At 36.1% G+C, this 17652-nt stretch overlaps 1 protein-coding gene across 1 annotated transcript; it reads left to right on the top strand.

The window, feature by feature from the left end:
• Positions 1-143: 143 nt before the first annotated feature.
• Positions 144-16625, top strand: LOC306869596 (C-Jun-amino-terminal kinase-interacting protein 1-like). Its single transcript, XM_079416388.1, has 12 exons — positions 144-637; positions 2595-2706; positions 3919-4158; positions 6039-6120; positions 8578-9447; positions 12555-12630; positions 13339-13514; positions 13836-13939; positions 14498-14605; positions 14934-15004; positions 15641-15739; positions 16371-16625. The coding sequence occupies exons 1-12, from the start codon at positions 582-584 to the stop codon at positions 16441-16443; spliced, it is 2067 nt and encodes a 688-aa protein (XP_079272514.1). The 5' UTR covers positions 144-581; the 3' UTR covers positions 16444-16625.
• Positions 16626-17652: the final 1027 nt, after the last annotated feature.

The raw sequence follows: 17652 nt of genomic DNA, 5'->3' as shown, positions 1-17652 counted from the left end.
TCGGTTTCTCTCCACAGTGTGTTACTATTTGGCCTTGAAGAGTGGTTATGAATTGGTTGCACCCACACATATACAATATAACAGCTCATATCTCTCTCTCTCTCTCTCACACACACACACACACACACACAGAGAGAGAGAGAGAGAGACGGGGGATGGGTGACATTGGAGATAAGAAGCAGAGAGGAGGGGTGATGTTGTAAACCACAGACTGCTATTGGATGGACTGCATGGTTATTATTATGTATCAGCAGAAGGACACTGTCATGCAGCATCTCTCTCAGCTCTGACCCTGCAAAGCTTTTATTTGGCCATTTCTGCTTGTATTTGTCTGTGATCCTGTTGTAGATCGCCCAGCGAGGATGCAGGTAAACACATGAGCAAGGACAGAGAGATACAGTGAGAAAAATGCAGCATTCATCAAGACCTCATTATTCTGCACCACATATGAGGATGCTGGAGCCACATGTGATGCTGTCATTTGAAATCAGTCAAAACTGACTTCAGATAGAGCGGCTCGAATGGCAGGCGCTGAGCTTTGACTAGATGTCAACACAATCCCATGCTGCACTGCTCACAGAATGGACTCCAACGGTGATGGCAAAGAGGAATGGACAGAGGAGCAATGGGAGAAATGGTATGAGCTTATTTTCTCTTCAAGCCTGTGTTTTAATGGTAGAATATATAAAATGTTTCTGTGTTAGTGCATGTGTTTTGATGAGCAGCAGATGCAGCATCCATAGCAGATCATTATTTTTGTTGCATAGCAACACTCTGTTATGCCAAGGATCTTTTAATAATTTGTATGCAATATTATTTTCAGTATTGCAATGGAATTATTGTCATTTGCCAGCTGTTTGTTCATATACTGACATTAATATAAATATGTATTGGAATAATTCTGTCTTCACCTGTTGTCTTTTTAAATAGTGCATGTTATAATACAGATTCTATTAATTACAAAGACTTTTATTTTGAAAGGGGCTGAGTTGCACACATGAGCTCTTTCATGCCTCATAGAGACACAAGCTGTTCTGAAATCATAGATGCAGTCTTTGATCTGAGCTGTTACAAGCATGTATGTGTGGAGTATAAATACAATACGGACAAGCTACATCCATCATGGTGACATTGTCAGGTGACCTGTGACGTTTGCCAAGTCACTGCTTCCTGCCATGAATGCATTCAAATATATATTCACCATATTAGTTTTTTTCACATTTTGTTGTCTCATCCTTACTCTAAAATGCTTTAAATATTTTTTTGCACATCAATATACAATCCAAACCTTATAATGACAAAGCAAAAAGAAACATATTTATAATAACTTTGCACATTTAAAAAAAAGAAAAAACTTAAATATTATATTGGCATAACTTCCCGTTGTGCCGCTCATGCAGCGTTTGCTTTCTGTTTGCCAAATAAACAGACATTTTACATGCAGAATCATGAGCCTACTTTATGTAGCTACTGCTTAATACAAAGCCTGTATACAAGAATAATGTTTAATATTAGAACACCCTTCTTGTGAAACAGGAGTTAGCATACATTTAAAATAAGTGCTTATTATGGAAGCAGTATATTTTAAAAGAATACACTCAAGTGTGAACTGCATGTAATGTTTTGGGGCATTTAACTGCAATTAAATGAAAATTTATTATAGTTTACATTTAAATAACATCAAAGTAAATTATATGATTTTTGACCCACTTAAGTAGGACTTAAGTACATATTTATATGTAATTTCTTAATTACGTCTGTTGTCTTTGAAATATGATTAAAGTACCGCTGAATGTACTGACAAGCATTCATGATGAACTAAAATGAAACTTGGATGTCATGTATTTTTATAATTTGTAATGATGAAGGTACAATTCAGTACTTTTAAAATATAGCCTATTAACTATAAATGTAATACTGATAACACACTACAGTTAAAATAATGATCAAGTGCTTTAGTATGTTAGTCCACACATCAAAATAAGTGTACTTTATTATTTAAACATAATGATTTAAAATGAACTTTAAAGTAAAACTTTTAATTGAGCATTGATACAAAGGTCACTTTTTAAAAGTGTACTTAAGTGTGTTAAGAAACAGTCATGAAAGTGTCTCTCTTTAAGTCAGTTAAGTTTTGATTTGAAGCAATACAGCTAAGCACTTTTTCACAACAGTATAGTGAAGTGACATACGGCAAGTATGGTGACCCATACTCGTAATTCATGCTCTGCATTTAACCCATCCCACGTACACACACACACAGCAGTGAACACACACACACACACACAGCAGTGAACACACACACACCGTGAACACACACCTGGAGCAGTGGGCAGCATTTATGCTGCGGCGCCCGGGGAGCAGTTGGGGGTTCGGTGTCTTGCTCAAGGGCACCTCAGTCGTGGTATTGAGGGTGGAGAGAGCGCTAGACATTCACTCCCCCCACCTACAATCCCTGCCAGCCCAAGACTCGAACCCACAACCTTTGGATTACGAGTCCGACTCTCTAACCATTAGGCCACGACTTCCCCTATTGTGCAGTATATAGAAACAAACAGCGCCCCCTTGATCAATAACTGCTGTGGTCTTTACAGGTTGACCCAAGACATAGGCTTGGATGGATTTGAAGATGAGGACCTGTCTGAAATCACAGAAATCAAGGATGAATTTGCACTGAGGTCCAGGCGCAACGACTCTGTCATGAAGGTGATAAAAGATCTTGCTTAACATGTGAAATATTGCAGAACATCATCTAACAGACACTGTCAGTTACAATCCATCCCACCTTTCTGTACTTTTGTTCTAAATTTGACTTGTTTCTTCTTCTTTTGTGCTTTTCTGTTATGAATAATTATCATGATTTATTACTGATTTCTCTGTTCAGGAAGCATCCTTCCTGTGCACTGCATCATTACACGCTAGTGAGTGACATTCATGAACAGCATCTAGTGGAAATGTCCTGTTTGTTATATTTAGTTATGGTTTAAATGTCAATTGTTCAGCATATACAATAAAAAAGACATTAAACAAAACATTTCAAGCAGAAAAGATTAAAAGCAATAGAGCGAAGTCCTTAATGGGTGGTTATTAAATCACACTGCTGATTTAGCCTTAAATACTAAAGTAACACACTGTGGTACTGCATTACGTTTCAAATAAAATAACCTAATACTTATTGGCATGGAATGAGTTACACTTTTTTTTCTTATTATTATTATTCTTGAGTGGAAATGCTGTTGGCTCGTAGGTGTGTTTGTTTGTGTGAAAGTGCTATGTTCTGCCATAGATTTGTTTGTTTTTCCAACTATATCTCCAAAGTTTGGTTTCAGGAAGATTTGAATATTTTTCAAAGAAGTCACTTAGGCTCATTATTAGGCTCATTTTTTAAACTAAAGATACAGTAAAATCAGTAATATTGTGAAATATTATTACAATTTAAAACCGCTGTTTTCTATGTGAACATACTTTAAAATGTTATTTATTCCTGTGATGCAAAGCTGAATTTTCAGCAGCCAGCTTATGGGCTTCATTATATTTGTGGCAAGTTATGTTTCCCAGCCCACTGAACTGCTGCAAATGATTGGTCAATTACACCAAAATACATAATAAACAGAAATCAAAAATCTCAAATTAAAATCTGTACAAATCTGGCAAACGTTTACCGCAAACAGAGCCGCAGCTGAGAGCGGGCCGAGCTGTATGTGTTAATGAGTCTCATTGTAATGCAGTGAGTAAACACCCATGTGAATAGTCTTTGTACCAAACCCCTCCCCGTCTCTTGTTCTCTTGGCTTCGCCGGTGCTGAAAATGCCAAAGTCTGATGTCATTGCTTGCTCTAGTGGTCCGGTCAGTGGCCCTCTCTTATTTTCTCATTCACTCTCTTCTCTGACTGACAGCCGGTCTTTGCAATCCCTGCAGGATCATGTGATCCAGGCACCCAATAGCGGCCTGGACGAGGTGGAGGCAGGCGCAGCGGGTCAGATCCAGGCAGAGACACATCCTTCACATCTTACTGATGCTGCCCACAGGAGCCAAAGAGTGGCTTGTCGACACGACGGCAAAGCATCAATGGACTCTGCCGTTCCTGTCAGCATGGATACCTACCGTCCAAAAAGACCCACCACTCTCAACTTATTCCCACAGGTGCCGCGGACTCAGGTAATAAACAGATTAAAATATGACTATAGATACACACCTGGTGCATTTTCTCTGATGAGGCGAGAGAAACAGTGCATCCTAAAACATTTCAGAAAAGAAAATGCACAATTGACAGTCAATTTAAAATGACTTGAGTGACAGTATTTACCAAGGATTTGATCATTAATGGTCAGAACAGTCTTTAAAATATTCTGTCTGGACTGCATTATAATTACAGAACACTAAACCCATTTTGTGTAATCATAAACATACATATAAGGTATGTAATATTATTTATAATAATTTAATAAGTGTTATGCATCAAATCAAAGGCATTTCAATATATAGACGTGTGTGTGTGTGTGTGTGTGTGTGTGTGTGTGTGTGTGTGTGTGTGTGTATACATAAAAAGCATCTAAAAAGTAATTTCATGCCACTAAAGCACAAGGTACTTGACAAAGTTATATTTCAAAAAGATATCCTTAAAATACAAAAAAAGGCAAATGATACAATATTTAAAGAACAACTGTAAACTTAATAGGTGATTAATCAACTTTTATTGATATGGAAAGAGTACTAAAAAAATCATATGAACATATGAATAAAGTGATTTGCAAAATAACAAATAACTTAATTTTTAACAATTTTCCAAAATCATGTTTTTTTCATTGTGCATTCCAATCAAACTCAATCAAACTGCAGTTGGGTTATTTTGATTAGGTAAAAATAACTAACAAATACAGCTTACTAACACAATTAAACAATAAAAACATGATTTTTGAACATTTAAAAAAACTGAGTTATCTGTTTTTGCAAATAAACTCTTCATATCATACTTAAAAGTATGGCCTATTACTTCCCAAACATTCATTTGTAACTTGTAACACTGCACAATGCAGTTTAAACTGGTACAGTAGCTTAAATACTGTAATTCACATTCCCTTTAATGGCTTTTGCCAGATACAATATTGAAAATATAGGAAGCGTATTAGAAGCGACTTTGGTCTTGTTTTTCCACAAAGGTCTTATTTCTAGAACACAGTCCTGTATCTGAGCTTGTTAGTGCTTTGGCCCCCAGTGCACAATAAAGTATGAGCGCTTTATTGTTATTCGGTGGCTTGATATTTGGTTGTCATTATCTGTTTGAATGAATGCTGTGAGCGAGGAGCCGAGGCGAGCTGAACACGAGCAGAAAGAGACAGCGTTCGAAACAGTGCCTATTCCACACAACAATAGATACAGTTGCTTTTTTTTGTTGTGTCAGTTGTTGGTTATGTATTTTTGAAGATGATTAGTAGCGAGCACAGTTGGAGGAAAAATGGCAAACTACAAAAAGTACAAGTCCTGAGAAAAGCTACTTAATTACTGTAACAAGAGTTTCTGTAATCTGTTACATTACACCTCTGCTTATGTTGGAGGAATGGTTTAAAGCTAATGGTCTGTGTGGAGAATGTTAAAATGGGTCCGTATGGAGCAAAAGAGTGGACTTTATTGTAAGTATTGTAAGAGGTATGAAGAAGAGTGAGAAAGAATTGGAGAAAGAGTGGAAAGTCATTTGGACTTTTAAATGCACCTCACTTACTGAAAACTCACTCAGCGAATTCATTGAGTGCTTGAATTTGTGTGCCAGAAAGTTTTTTCTTTAATATACAGTAACTAAGTGTTTAGGGTAGCGCCCATAACTTCAACCCTGAGAAGATTTGTGCAGTGGAGTTCAATGGTCTAATGTGTATGGCTTTTGCTTATTTGGTAAGAGTCTGCAAATTCCTGCTGGCAAATATAAGTTATCTGACTGAAATCGTCTAGCAGGTCAAATTTGGACATATTTGTCTGTTTGTATGAAAACTCAGAGAAGCCCTGGGTCTGATTAAATAATGTGAAAGATTAAATCTCATCAACAGGACACTTTAAACAACAACTCATTTGCCAAGAAGTACAGCTGGCAGCAGAGAATCTCCCAGACCTTACCGCCCCTTAAAACAGGTGAGTGTAGAGATCTTTGTTTACGACATCACAGCAGAAACAACAGTGTTCTCTACTTAAAGTGTTTATAAACAGAATTTTGTGTTTTTGCAGTTACATTTACTGAAATAAAATACCTTAAAGGAATATACTTAAGTATGAACTGAATGTAATGTGTTCAGACACTTAATTGCATGTTAATTGTATTGTAGTTTAAATGTATAATAATTGCAATTAGCTGAACTTTAGTCATTTTTAACCAACTTAAGTACATCTTTATACACTCACCGGCCACTTTATTAGGTGCACCTGTTCAATTGCTTGGTAACACAAATTGCTAATCAGCCAATCACATGGCAGCAACTCAATGCATTTAGGCATCTAGATGTGGTGAAGACGACTTGCTGAAGTTAAACCGAGCATCAGAATGAAGAAGAAAGGGGATTTAAGTGACTTTGAACGTGGAATGGTTGTTGGTGCCAGACGGGCTGGTCTGAGTATTTCAAAAACTGCTGATCTACTGGGATTTTCATGCACAACCATCTCTAGGGTTTACAGAGAATGGTCCAGTGAGAGCAGCCGACAAATCTGCAGCAACTGCGTGATGCTATCATGTCAATATGGACCAAAATCTCTGAGGAATATTTCCAACACCTCGTTGAATCTATGCCACGAACAATTAAGGCAGTTCTGAAAGCAAAAGGGGTCCAACCCGGTACTAGCAAGGTGTACCTAATAAAGTGGCCAGTGAGTGTATATGCAATTTCATAATTATTTCTATTGTATTTGAAATATGGTTAAAGTACTGCTGAATGTACTGACAAGCATTTATGATAAACTAAAATATGCTTAACTTCTATTGTATGTAATGCATTTAAATATATTTGTAATTACACATAAAGTTGCAATTTAGTACATTTAAAATATATTAACCTTAAATGTAAAATAACACAACACACTGCAATTAAAATATAATCAAGTACTTTACATGTGCCTGTAGTCAACACATCAAAGTAAGTGTGCTTCTTTAAAGCACATCAAAACCTATTAAAACTACCATTTTAAACATACTTGCGTAAAATATTTAACATTACAAACTGCAATTTTTAAAAGCGTACTTAAGTGTGTTAAGAAACATAGCCATGAAAGTGTCTCTGTTTACATACAATTAGGTGACTTTTGATTAATATTATATTGCCTGCAAAGTATGTTTTCTTTTTTTATATTCTTTCATGATTTGAAGTAAACTCCAAGTGCACAATCAGTAGGTGTTTTAAAAGTGTGTTATTTTTTTTGTTGCATTTTGCTGTCAATTTTGTAGGTAATTTGACAGTTTGTCGGCTAGCTCGCTGTATGCCAAACCTCCCTTGCTTTGTTGTCTCAATGACAAAAGACCAGTCATGTTTTGCTGCCAACTGTGGTCATGTGAATTCGGTTTAGTTGAGTCATCTACAAAAACATGTTTGCTTGTGCACTCTAGTCAAACAATGGGTCACATAGGCATACCTAACATCTTGGTCTGTCTGTTTCAAAGACAAACAAAGCCAAAACAAAGCCATTTTATTTTTTATTAGTCAGCATGTTAGTAGACTATTACTACTGATCTCCCCTAGTAAAAAATAAAGGTCACACTTTATTTTAAGGTGCCCTTGTTACAGTATACATTTAAGTACATTAGTAATATTAATTAACTACATGCACTTACTATGTGGTTAGGTTTATGTTTAGGGTTTGGCTTAGGGTTATTTGCATGTAATTTATTGTTATTATAATAGTAAGTACATGTAATATGTAACAAGGACACCTTAAAATTGAGTGTTACCAAACTAAATATAATAAAATGAATTTGAAATGCATTTATTTCAGGCTACGTATACTACAAATACCTTTACATATTTACAGTACATACTTAATAAAGCAATTGTATTTTTAGTATACTAAACTGGTATACTAAATGTCTGCTAAACTGGAACAACTAATTTTATACTTAATGCACTTTAATTGTGCGGAAGTAGTGCTGAAGTCCAACTAAAGATAAACTGAAGTATGTTTGATTGTGCTAAAGTGGAACTATTGCAAGTATTGCCTACTTCAGGTAGCTACAATTTAAATATCTTGCATTTAAAGACCGATATTATTCAAAGATCATACAATCCTCATCAATATTGACATTAAAACACATTTTAGGCTTAATATTAAGAATTGTGCGTTGTGCACAAGTTGCACTCCAAATAAAGTTTAATTATAATTTTTATATCGGTAAGTCTCGATTGCTATTTCAGTAAAATAATAGATTTTAACTATAGTTAGTATGAAATAAAAGTATTTTAAATATTTGACTTTTTTACTAGGGTCAAAACTTAATTTTAACAGAATAATTAAAATGCACTGCCATATTTATGTGTGTTTGTGTGTGTGCATTGACTTGATTGATACTGTATCAATTCACTTTTTTGTGCACAATCCTCCTGCAACCAGGTGAACTGATGCCATCTCGCGAACACACATGTCTGAGCGACGAGGAGAAGCACCAGCCGGCTCAGAGTCGGACTCAAATGAAAGACTGCGGCACCTCTACCGATAAACCCAACAGCTGCCCCTCCAAACACACTCAAGCTCCATACAGAGCCAGAGACGTGCGCAGAGAAGAGGGCCACTGCGAGCGCATCCGTTATCACACAGACGTCCGGCTTGAGCCAACGGAGGAGATCTTTCTGACGCCGATACAGCGCTGTACTCAGGGTCTGGAGCACGAGAGAACGCCAGCAATTTCCCAAGTAATCCTAGACATCTCTGACAACGAAGCCCCCCCTCCGTACAGCGAACAGGATCTGCAGCCGCCATCCTATTCCTCCTGTGTGGAAGCTTTGGCCTCTGAGGACCCTGATAGTAGCGGCGAAGAAGCAACTGGAGCGGAAGATCTGTATTACAGAGACTGCGGCGCAGGCGAGGCTCACGCCCACCAAGAGAGTTCGTCGGGTATGCTGCGGACCTCCATGAGCAACTCGGACGCGAGCGGACTTTCGTACGATTCGGTCAAATACACGCTGGTCGTGGACGAGCACGATCAGCTGGAACTCATCAGCTTGAAAGAGTGTTATCGAGGATACAGTGATGACAGCGACTCAGCCACCGTCTACGATAACTGTGTCTCCTCTCCATACGAGTGTGCTTGTGAGAAAGAGGATGAGGAAGATGAGAACGAGAATGAAGACAGGGGAAGAAAACAAAGTGGGAGTAAACGGGATGCTTCGACGTGTCTGTCAGAGGACTCCACGCCTGAGGCCGACATGCAGTTTTCTCGGAAATTTGTTAACGTTTTCATGAAAGGCTGCTCACGCTCCTCCAGTGAGTGCACTTTTATATATTTTTAGCATTTGAACACTATAAGTAAAAAGTTTGGAATTCTTTTTGTGTGTGTGTTTTTAAAAAGAAAGAAGTCTCTTCCACTCACCAAGGCTGCATTTATTTGATCAAAAATACAATAAAAACAGTAAAATTGTTAAATGTTATTACAATTTAAAAGAACTGCTATGTGAATATATTGTAAAATATAAATTATTGCTGTCATGTAAAGTAAAATGTTCAGCATCATTACTCCAGTCTTCAGTGTCACATGATCCTTTAGAAATCATTCCAATATACTGATTTGCTGCTCAAGAATCATTTCTGATTATTATCAATGTTGAAAACAGTTGTGCTGCTCATTTGTCAGTGGAAACTGTGATACACTACTATTCAAAAGTTTATTTTTAAAATTTTAGAGTTAGAGGGTCAAATAAAGATGGAAGAGATGTGTTTTTAGCCGGTTCTTGAAGATGGCTAAGGACTCAGCTGCTCGGATAGAGTTGGGCAGGTCATTCCACCAGTAGGGAACATTTAATGTAAAAGTCAGTGAAAGTGATATTGTGCCTCTTTGGGATGAACAATAATGCGTTGTTCACTTGCAGAATGCAAGCTTCTAAAGGGTACTAAGTCTGAAGTAATAAATTTAGGTAAAGGGGTGCAGAACCAGTGGTGGTTTTGTAGGCAAACATTAATTCCTTGAATTTTATGCATGCGAGCAGCTATTGGTAGCCAGTGCAAATTGATAAACAGAGGTGTGACGTGCATTCTTTTCGGCTCATTAAAAATGTATCTTGCTGCCGCGTTCTGGATAGAACTGGCTGGAAGACCTGCCAAGAGAGCATTGCAGTAGTCCAGCCTGGACAGAACAAGAGCTTGAACAAGGAGTTGTGAAGCATGTTCAGAAAGAAAGATGATGTTGTATAAAGCAAATCTGCAGGACAGGGCAGTTTTAGCAATGTGGTCTGAGAAATTCAGCTTATCATCAATTATATAGTTATGGTTGATGTGCCTAACTGAATGGTGAAATTGTGATGAAGTGATGGGTTGGCTGAAACTACTAGCAGTTCTGTCTTGGCAAGGTTGAGCTGAAGGTCATGGTCCCTCATCCAGCAAGAAATGTCTGTTAGACATGCTGAGATGTAAGCAGCTATCGTCGGATCATCAGGATGGATTGAAAGGTAGAGTTGAGTGTCATCAGCATAGCAGTGATATGAAAAGCCATGTTTATGAATGAAAGAACCTAGTGATGCCATGCAGACAGAAAAGAGAAGTGGTCCAAGAACCGAGCCCTGAGGCACCCCAGTAGTTAGATGTTTCGAATTGGACACCTCACCTCTCCAAGATACCTTGAAGGACCTTTCTTAAGTAGTGGGGTTATACGAGCCTGTCTAAATGCTGAGGGAAAAACACCAGTGTGAAGGGATGTGTTAATGATGTGAGTGAGAGCAGGTACAACTGCAGGAGAAATGTCTTGAAGAAGATGAGATGGAATAGGATCAAGTGGACAAGTAGTATGATGATTAGAAAGGATGAGTTTGGCGACTTCTGCCTCCGAGAGTGAAGAGAAGGATGTTACAAAAAAAATCTTACAAAAGATTTCTATTTTGAATAAATGTTGTTCTTTTGAGCTTTTATAATTAATCACAGAATCCTGAAAAAAAAAATCATGGTTTCCACACAAATATTATTAATTTTCGACATTAATGATAAGGATCTTTATTGATACTCGAGCACTAATAGTAACTGAGCAGCAAATCAGCATATTAGAATGATTTCTGAACAATCATTTGACACTGAAGACTGGAGTAATGATGCAGAAAATTCTGCTTTGATCACAGCAGTAAATTACATTTCAACATATATTCACATAGAAAAAAGCTATTTTGAATGGTACTATTATTTCACAATTATTTTGTATTTTTTATCAAATAAATGCAGCCTAGCAGAATATAAAAGACTTCTTTCAAAAACATTACAATTTTTTAATAATTCCAAACTTTTGACCTGTTCTCTTTCAATGAAATCTATAGATACTAAAACTTTTCTGCATGTGAAAAGGTTTTCTGCATGCTTTGCTGACACTGAATGATGATGAGTGTGCTTAATAGTTCCACATGAGCAGTACTCTGGTTGCAGTTGTTTTTGGCAGTCGTGATGTGACATGGCTCACCGTGCTTTCATCAGGTCACAGTTTGTTTATGTAGTCCTGGGATTACTGGATGTCAAGGGGGCACTGCCTTCCCAAAAAGCTTTGGATGAGAAACGAATCTACACTACTAAAACAAAACAAAGTATTACAAATTATGAGCTCAAAATAGTGAAAAATCACTCTTTTTGCTCAAGTCACACTATCCAACAACCACATCAGCAGATTTTGTGTTCTTACTGAGGTCAAGTGTGGTGTTAATGTGAGAAAGGTTAGTGAAAATACAGGCTAAATGTCACTTAAGAGGAGACGGTTACAAGATGGATCTGTTACAAAGTAAACAATTTACCCACTGGATCCTTACCACGTTTGGTCATGTTCAAATCTAAATTAACTTTCTATGATCTTGCTGGAGAGCTGGTTTAGGAGGCAATCAGCTCAGTTACAATATCAACCAAGTTAAATTATTATTACCATTACACATGCAGCCATCATTACAAGGGGTGGGCAATATATCGGTTAAAACAACATACTGGTTGAAATTGTTTTAAGCAGTATAAATCTTTGAGTAGAATTAGGGGTGGTTATATTTATAAACATATATATTACAATGCTCTAAAAAAAAAAAAAAGACCAATAAGAATATATCATCACAATATACACATTTAAAAAAAAAATGCAAAGTACAGTTTTTGTATAGTCCTAAAAGCCCTTAATAACCCCTTTTAGCTTTTAGTTAAGTTTGTTCAGCATAGATTGCTTCCCTAGGTGTATTTTGCAATTGTATCAAATCTTCAATTAGTATGTCAATTAGAAAATACTAAGAGTGATGAGAAGTTGTGTAAGAATAGATCAGTATTGGACCGTAATTAGAATGCACTGTATATTGATATAATGCACTGTACTGATGTGAATGTGTTTGTATGACAGGCTGAAACAAACTCTTTGCTTTGGCATTTAGGTACAGAATCTTTTGGCTTGTTTTCCTGCATAATTAACGGAGAAGAGAGAGAACAGACGCACAGAGCCGTGTACAGGTGAAACAGACTGAAACACATGTGTTACTGTTAACAGTGGATACTGGGTCATTCTCAGGAAACGACACCATATGTGACAGAAAACAAACAAACATATCATTTGAATAGGCAATGAGCTGCTAAAGTTTCAGCAATATCAATTCCTAAATGTGTGAATTTAGCCTTGCAATGTATGAGTAGCTACACTATTTCATCCCCATTAGTCTGAAAGCCCGTAAGTTCACATGCTGAGAAATTCATGTAATTCAATGTATATAGATAATGGAGGAACGTCTGATCAAAAGATACCTCTGTTTATTATTTTACATTACATTTAGTCATTTAGCTGATGCTTTTATCCAGGAGTGAACATTTAAAGTAAATGTTTGTAGTCAAATATTATTATTGTTTTTAATTGTGTCACTCCTTTAAATATGATGTCAGAAAGACCAAACCACTATTTTAAAAAGGTGGATATGAGGAAATTACTCAGTAATGCTGCTTTATAACCCAAATGTGTCAGTGATTAGCAAAAATACAAACTGGTTAATATAAAAAAAAAAAAAAGATTTGTTTGTTTAATGTTTTAAGTTATACAAGTTGAGTATCTTGTTCATTATATTAGTAATAGTAAGTCACTGGGACCAAAATAAGACAAATCTCACCATCTGAGAACAAACCAGATAGAAAAGCAAGGATGTCCTGGCCTGATGGAGGTGTTTTTGACAGGTTTGTCCCTCGTCATGATGACGAGCTGGAGCTGGAGGTCAACGACCCTCTGCTGGTGGAGCTGCAGGACGAGGATTACTGGTACGAGGGCCACAACATGAGAACCGGAGCACACGGCATCTTTCCTGCTTATTACGCCACTGAGGTCTTCAAGGAGCAAGAGCTTACTTTCAATGGTAAGAGCTGGAGATTCAGTTCACTGTGTTTCAAATAATGACACGATTGTCTTCTGTAGAGTTGCTTTCTGAGTTCACTTCATAGCTAATGAACTTTGCAACAATAACTCTGTTATTGAATTAAAATGAAACTACATTGGACTAAAGTGAGCTGAGTAATGACACTGTCATCTTTTCAGAGCTGCTTTACAGCTGAAATTGTATTCATTTCATGAGCACTATAGAAACAATTGTGACTTGGCTTTTAATGACTTAAATCATAACTGTTTGTATGGTCTCTATATCTTTATATCTCTGGTCTATATATCTTGTTCTCATTAGCAAAAAGTTCTGAATGGATGGAGAAATATTCGATGAAATTCCTCGGTTCGGTTCAAGTGCAGAATCACAAAGGCAATGATGTTTTGTGTGCAGCGATGCAAAAGGTCTGGATAAGATTTACATCACATTTCACTTCATATTTTAAACGAACAAAATAAAACTGCATTTCTTACAGTAAAAAGGTTTCATGTGAAATTTGCGATGGGCAAAATTCACCATTCTTTGTTTAAAATGTTGATTATGTACACTCAAAAAATATTTAGGCCTAAATGAAAGATTTATGTATTTGAATTGCATATAAAATTTCCACCAATTTGGATTACACAGTTTTAAAGCATGTGTCTGTCATAATTAAATGAAACGGGTCAGATTTCTGTAATAGTACTAATATAAACTGAATGTGTTTTAAATACGCAATAACTGTATAAATGTAATTCAGTTAAACAATGAACAGATTTATACTGATTCTAAGCTATTTGAATAAATATCATATATACAGTTATATAAATTCTAATACATAAATCTTAAATTTGTGTTATTTGATTGTAGTGAGGGAATCAGCACACACACTTGGGTTAAGCACATGTAAGATAAAACACCTTCTGAATGATGGTCTTCATATATTCCTCATTAGACTGACGATAGTTTATGATTGACTCCAGATTGCGATGAACAGGAGACTGACGGTGCATTACAATCCTCCCTCATCCTGCGTCCTCGAGATAAACGTGAAGGGACTCAAACTCACGGTGCAGGATGATTTGGACATGGTAAAGCCACACGCACATTCGTCTGCTGCATTAGAAATGTTTTGTTTTATTATCGTCTTCAAGCATGTTTTTGCATCAAGCATCTCCTCTCCGTGCTGTATTTAAATTCTCAAGACTTAAACATTAAGACTCAAGTAATGCTGTTGTTTGTTGAATATTTAGCTGTATAATGAAATCAAACAGTACAGATGAACTGGGCTGAAAAAAAAAAAAAATGGATTGAAACGACTTAAAAAAAAATATTCAGTATGTGTCCCAGTAATTAGTGAACGGAGGCTGTAGGCTTGAGAACATGCTGTCTAATTGTGTTATGAATGTGTTTCCACAGAGCAGCCAATATAGTCACTTTTTCCATTTGAAAAACATCTCATTTTGCGGCTATCATCCCAGAAACAAGAAGTAAGTCAAGCATTTACCAGCAACCTTCCCATTTTTACTGACAGTGATGATGGTTTTATTATTATTAATTTGCATCATCACTACAGTTCAAAGGTTTGGGGTCAGAAAGGTTTTTTGGAAATAAATTAATACTTTTATTCAGCAATTAAGGATGCATTAAATTGTTCAAATGTGACAGACATTTATCATGTTACATAAGATTTATATTTCAAATAAATGTTCATCAAAGAAACCTGAAAAATAAAATGCATCACGGTTTCCACAAAAATACGAAGCAGCTCGACACTTATAATGAAAATAAATGTTTCTTTAGCAGCAAATCAGTATATTAGAATGATTTATGAAGATCATGTGACACTGAAGACTGGAGTAATGATGCTGAAAATACAGCTTTGAGCACAGAAATAAATTACATTTGAACATATATTCACATAGAAAATGGTTATTTCAAATTGTAATAATCTTTTTTTTTGTAAAAACTGTAAAGTTGTGAAATATTATAAAAAAAAATGGAGCCTCGTGACCATTGAGTCTTCTTTCAAATTTTTTTTTTTTAATTGTACCGACCCCAAACTTTTAAACCATAGTTAATGCATTAGTTCTGTGGGTTTTATTTAACATCTGGTATCTCCACAGGTATTTTGGCTTTATTACCAAACATCCAGCGGATGAGAGGTTCGCCTGTCACGTCTTTGTGTCTGAGGACTCCACCAAACCGCTTGCAGAGTCTGTGAGGTCAGTCTGGGTTTTATGCTGGCTTGAAGAAGCTTGAGTATGCTGATCTACCAGTTAAGCTTTTTCTTCTGAGACTAAATTTAGTCAGTATGTATCTCCTCCTGAAGGTTTGAAGCTACAACCACCAACCTCGGCTCAGACCTCCAGACTGGTCTGACTCGGGTTGCTATCATTTCTATTTGAACGGACTTCCATTTTTCATTAAACGGATGATCAAAACTACTAATAAATCCCATCGACTTTCACTGAGGGGCATCAAAACTTTTGTACAATAACACATATAGAGTATTTCTTTTAAAACATGCTCACAACATGTTAAATCATGCTAGCAGCATGCTAAGACATGCTAGCAATGTGCTAAATCATGCTAGAAATGTGTTATGAAAATTAACCATGGGTTTATTATAGTAAAAGTGTAGTAACCACCAGTAAACTATAAGCTTTTTAAAGTTATTTCAAACAAGGCTTTGTCAAGCCAACATTAATGTTTGTGTACACACTTTACTCATCTAGTCCTACAATATAATGCATCTGTAATAAACTGCACACTTCTATGATCAATTATTTAATTGTAATATTTTTTATTGGCTCAGAAAGTGTTTATTAGTGTATTCTCTGTCTTCTTTAACAGGAAAGCTTTCCATTTGTACTATAAAGAGTTTGTGGAGGTCTCGTGTCCAACAGAAGACATCTACCTGGAATAAGCTCCGACTACAACACAGCAGTGTATATTACGACTATGCTACATGAGTATATGAGAAATAATAATATATGTATATAATCAAAGACTAATATATCTGACAAAAAGGACCAAACGAGATGAAGAGTGACTGAGGGTTATAACGTGATGCACATGACCTGATCAGAATTCGTCAGACTGATGCACAAAAGAAGAACTGAATGAAATATATATATATATATATAAAAGGCTGAAATTATTTTCTGGTATATTGAGGATTTAGGATGCTTTGGATGAGGCTTTCATCCGTTTCTCTGCTCTTGCTGCTGCGCTGCACTTCAGGCTTCATAGAGGATATTTTTTCATAGAAAACCATACATTCTCATAAAATATTAGTAATGGTAACCAGCTTAATGAGACAAAACAATTCTGCCATTTCAGCTGTTTGTGATGTATTGATGTCTTTTGCATTTTACAGGTATACCAGCATAATTCACTCCTAAAGCAAGCCTGTAAAGTGAAGTTCATAAGTACTATTAATTTGAAATCCTAAAATAGGACTCCTTTGTTACGCAGTTAGTCACCAAATTAAAAACAGATCTATAAATAGCTACAAAGGAGTTATAATTAAGGCAATTTTATCATATTAATAGAAGTCATTAACAGCTGATCAGAAAATGTTTTAGGACTTTCAGTATTCTTTTTGGATCATGACATTTCCTCTTATAAGTGCAATGGAAATAGTTAACAAAATAATAAATACAACAGTGCCAGAGTTGCTGTTAAAGCTACAAGGTAAATGACTTTGGAAGATCTGCTTTTGGCTTTATTGGAGGTATTTCTTGTGAAAGCAAGACCTTATTACATCAGTATGAACAAAATATGTATAAAAGATGTGCTCCTAAAAGGCTTGTTCATCAAGGCACATTTGTAGCTCACTTGCTTTATTTAGATACCAACATACTACAAAATATATTTAATGCAGATGATACGTTTAAATATTTACATTTTGTTTTCCAGATGTTAAGATTGCTTATTTCTGTGAAAGTCTCATGAATCATATGTAAAATTTAAATCAATACTCAGAAAGGTTTCTTTATGCAGAGGGTGCCAGCAACCTGGGGTTTGTTGTTGTTTCACTTCACAGCATGATATTAAATTAAATCATTTTTAATCGTGGTCAAACAATATTTAATTAATTAGATCCTATCATCACTCATTCTGTAATGTTTAC

The sequence above is a fragment of the Barbus barbus genome (genome assembly GCF_936440315.1).
Source record: "Barbus barbus genome assembly, chromosome: 1".
Lineage (NCBI taxonomy): Eukaryota > Metazoa > Chordata > Actinopteri > Cypriniformes > Cyprinidae > Barbus > Barbus barbus.
This window is presented reverse-complemented; position numbering and strand designations above follow the sequence as displayed.

Bases quoted from the DNA above. Each gene is read 5' to 3' on its own strand.
- LOC306869596 (XM_079416388.1), top strand. From the start codon at position 582: ATGGACTCCAACGGTGATGGCAAAGAGGAATGGACAGAGGAGCAATGG. The intron at 9,448-12,554 runs GTGAGTGCACTT...TTTGGCATTTAG, and splicing joins AGGCTGCTCACGCTCCTCCA to GTACAGAATCTTTTGGCTTG. The intron at 13,940-14,497 runs GTCTGGATAAGA...GATTGACTCCAG, and splicing joins TGTGTGCAGCGATGCAAAAG to ATTGCGATGAACAGGAGACT.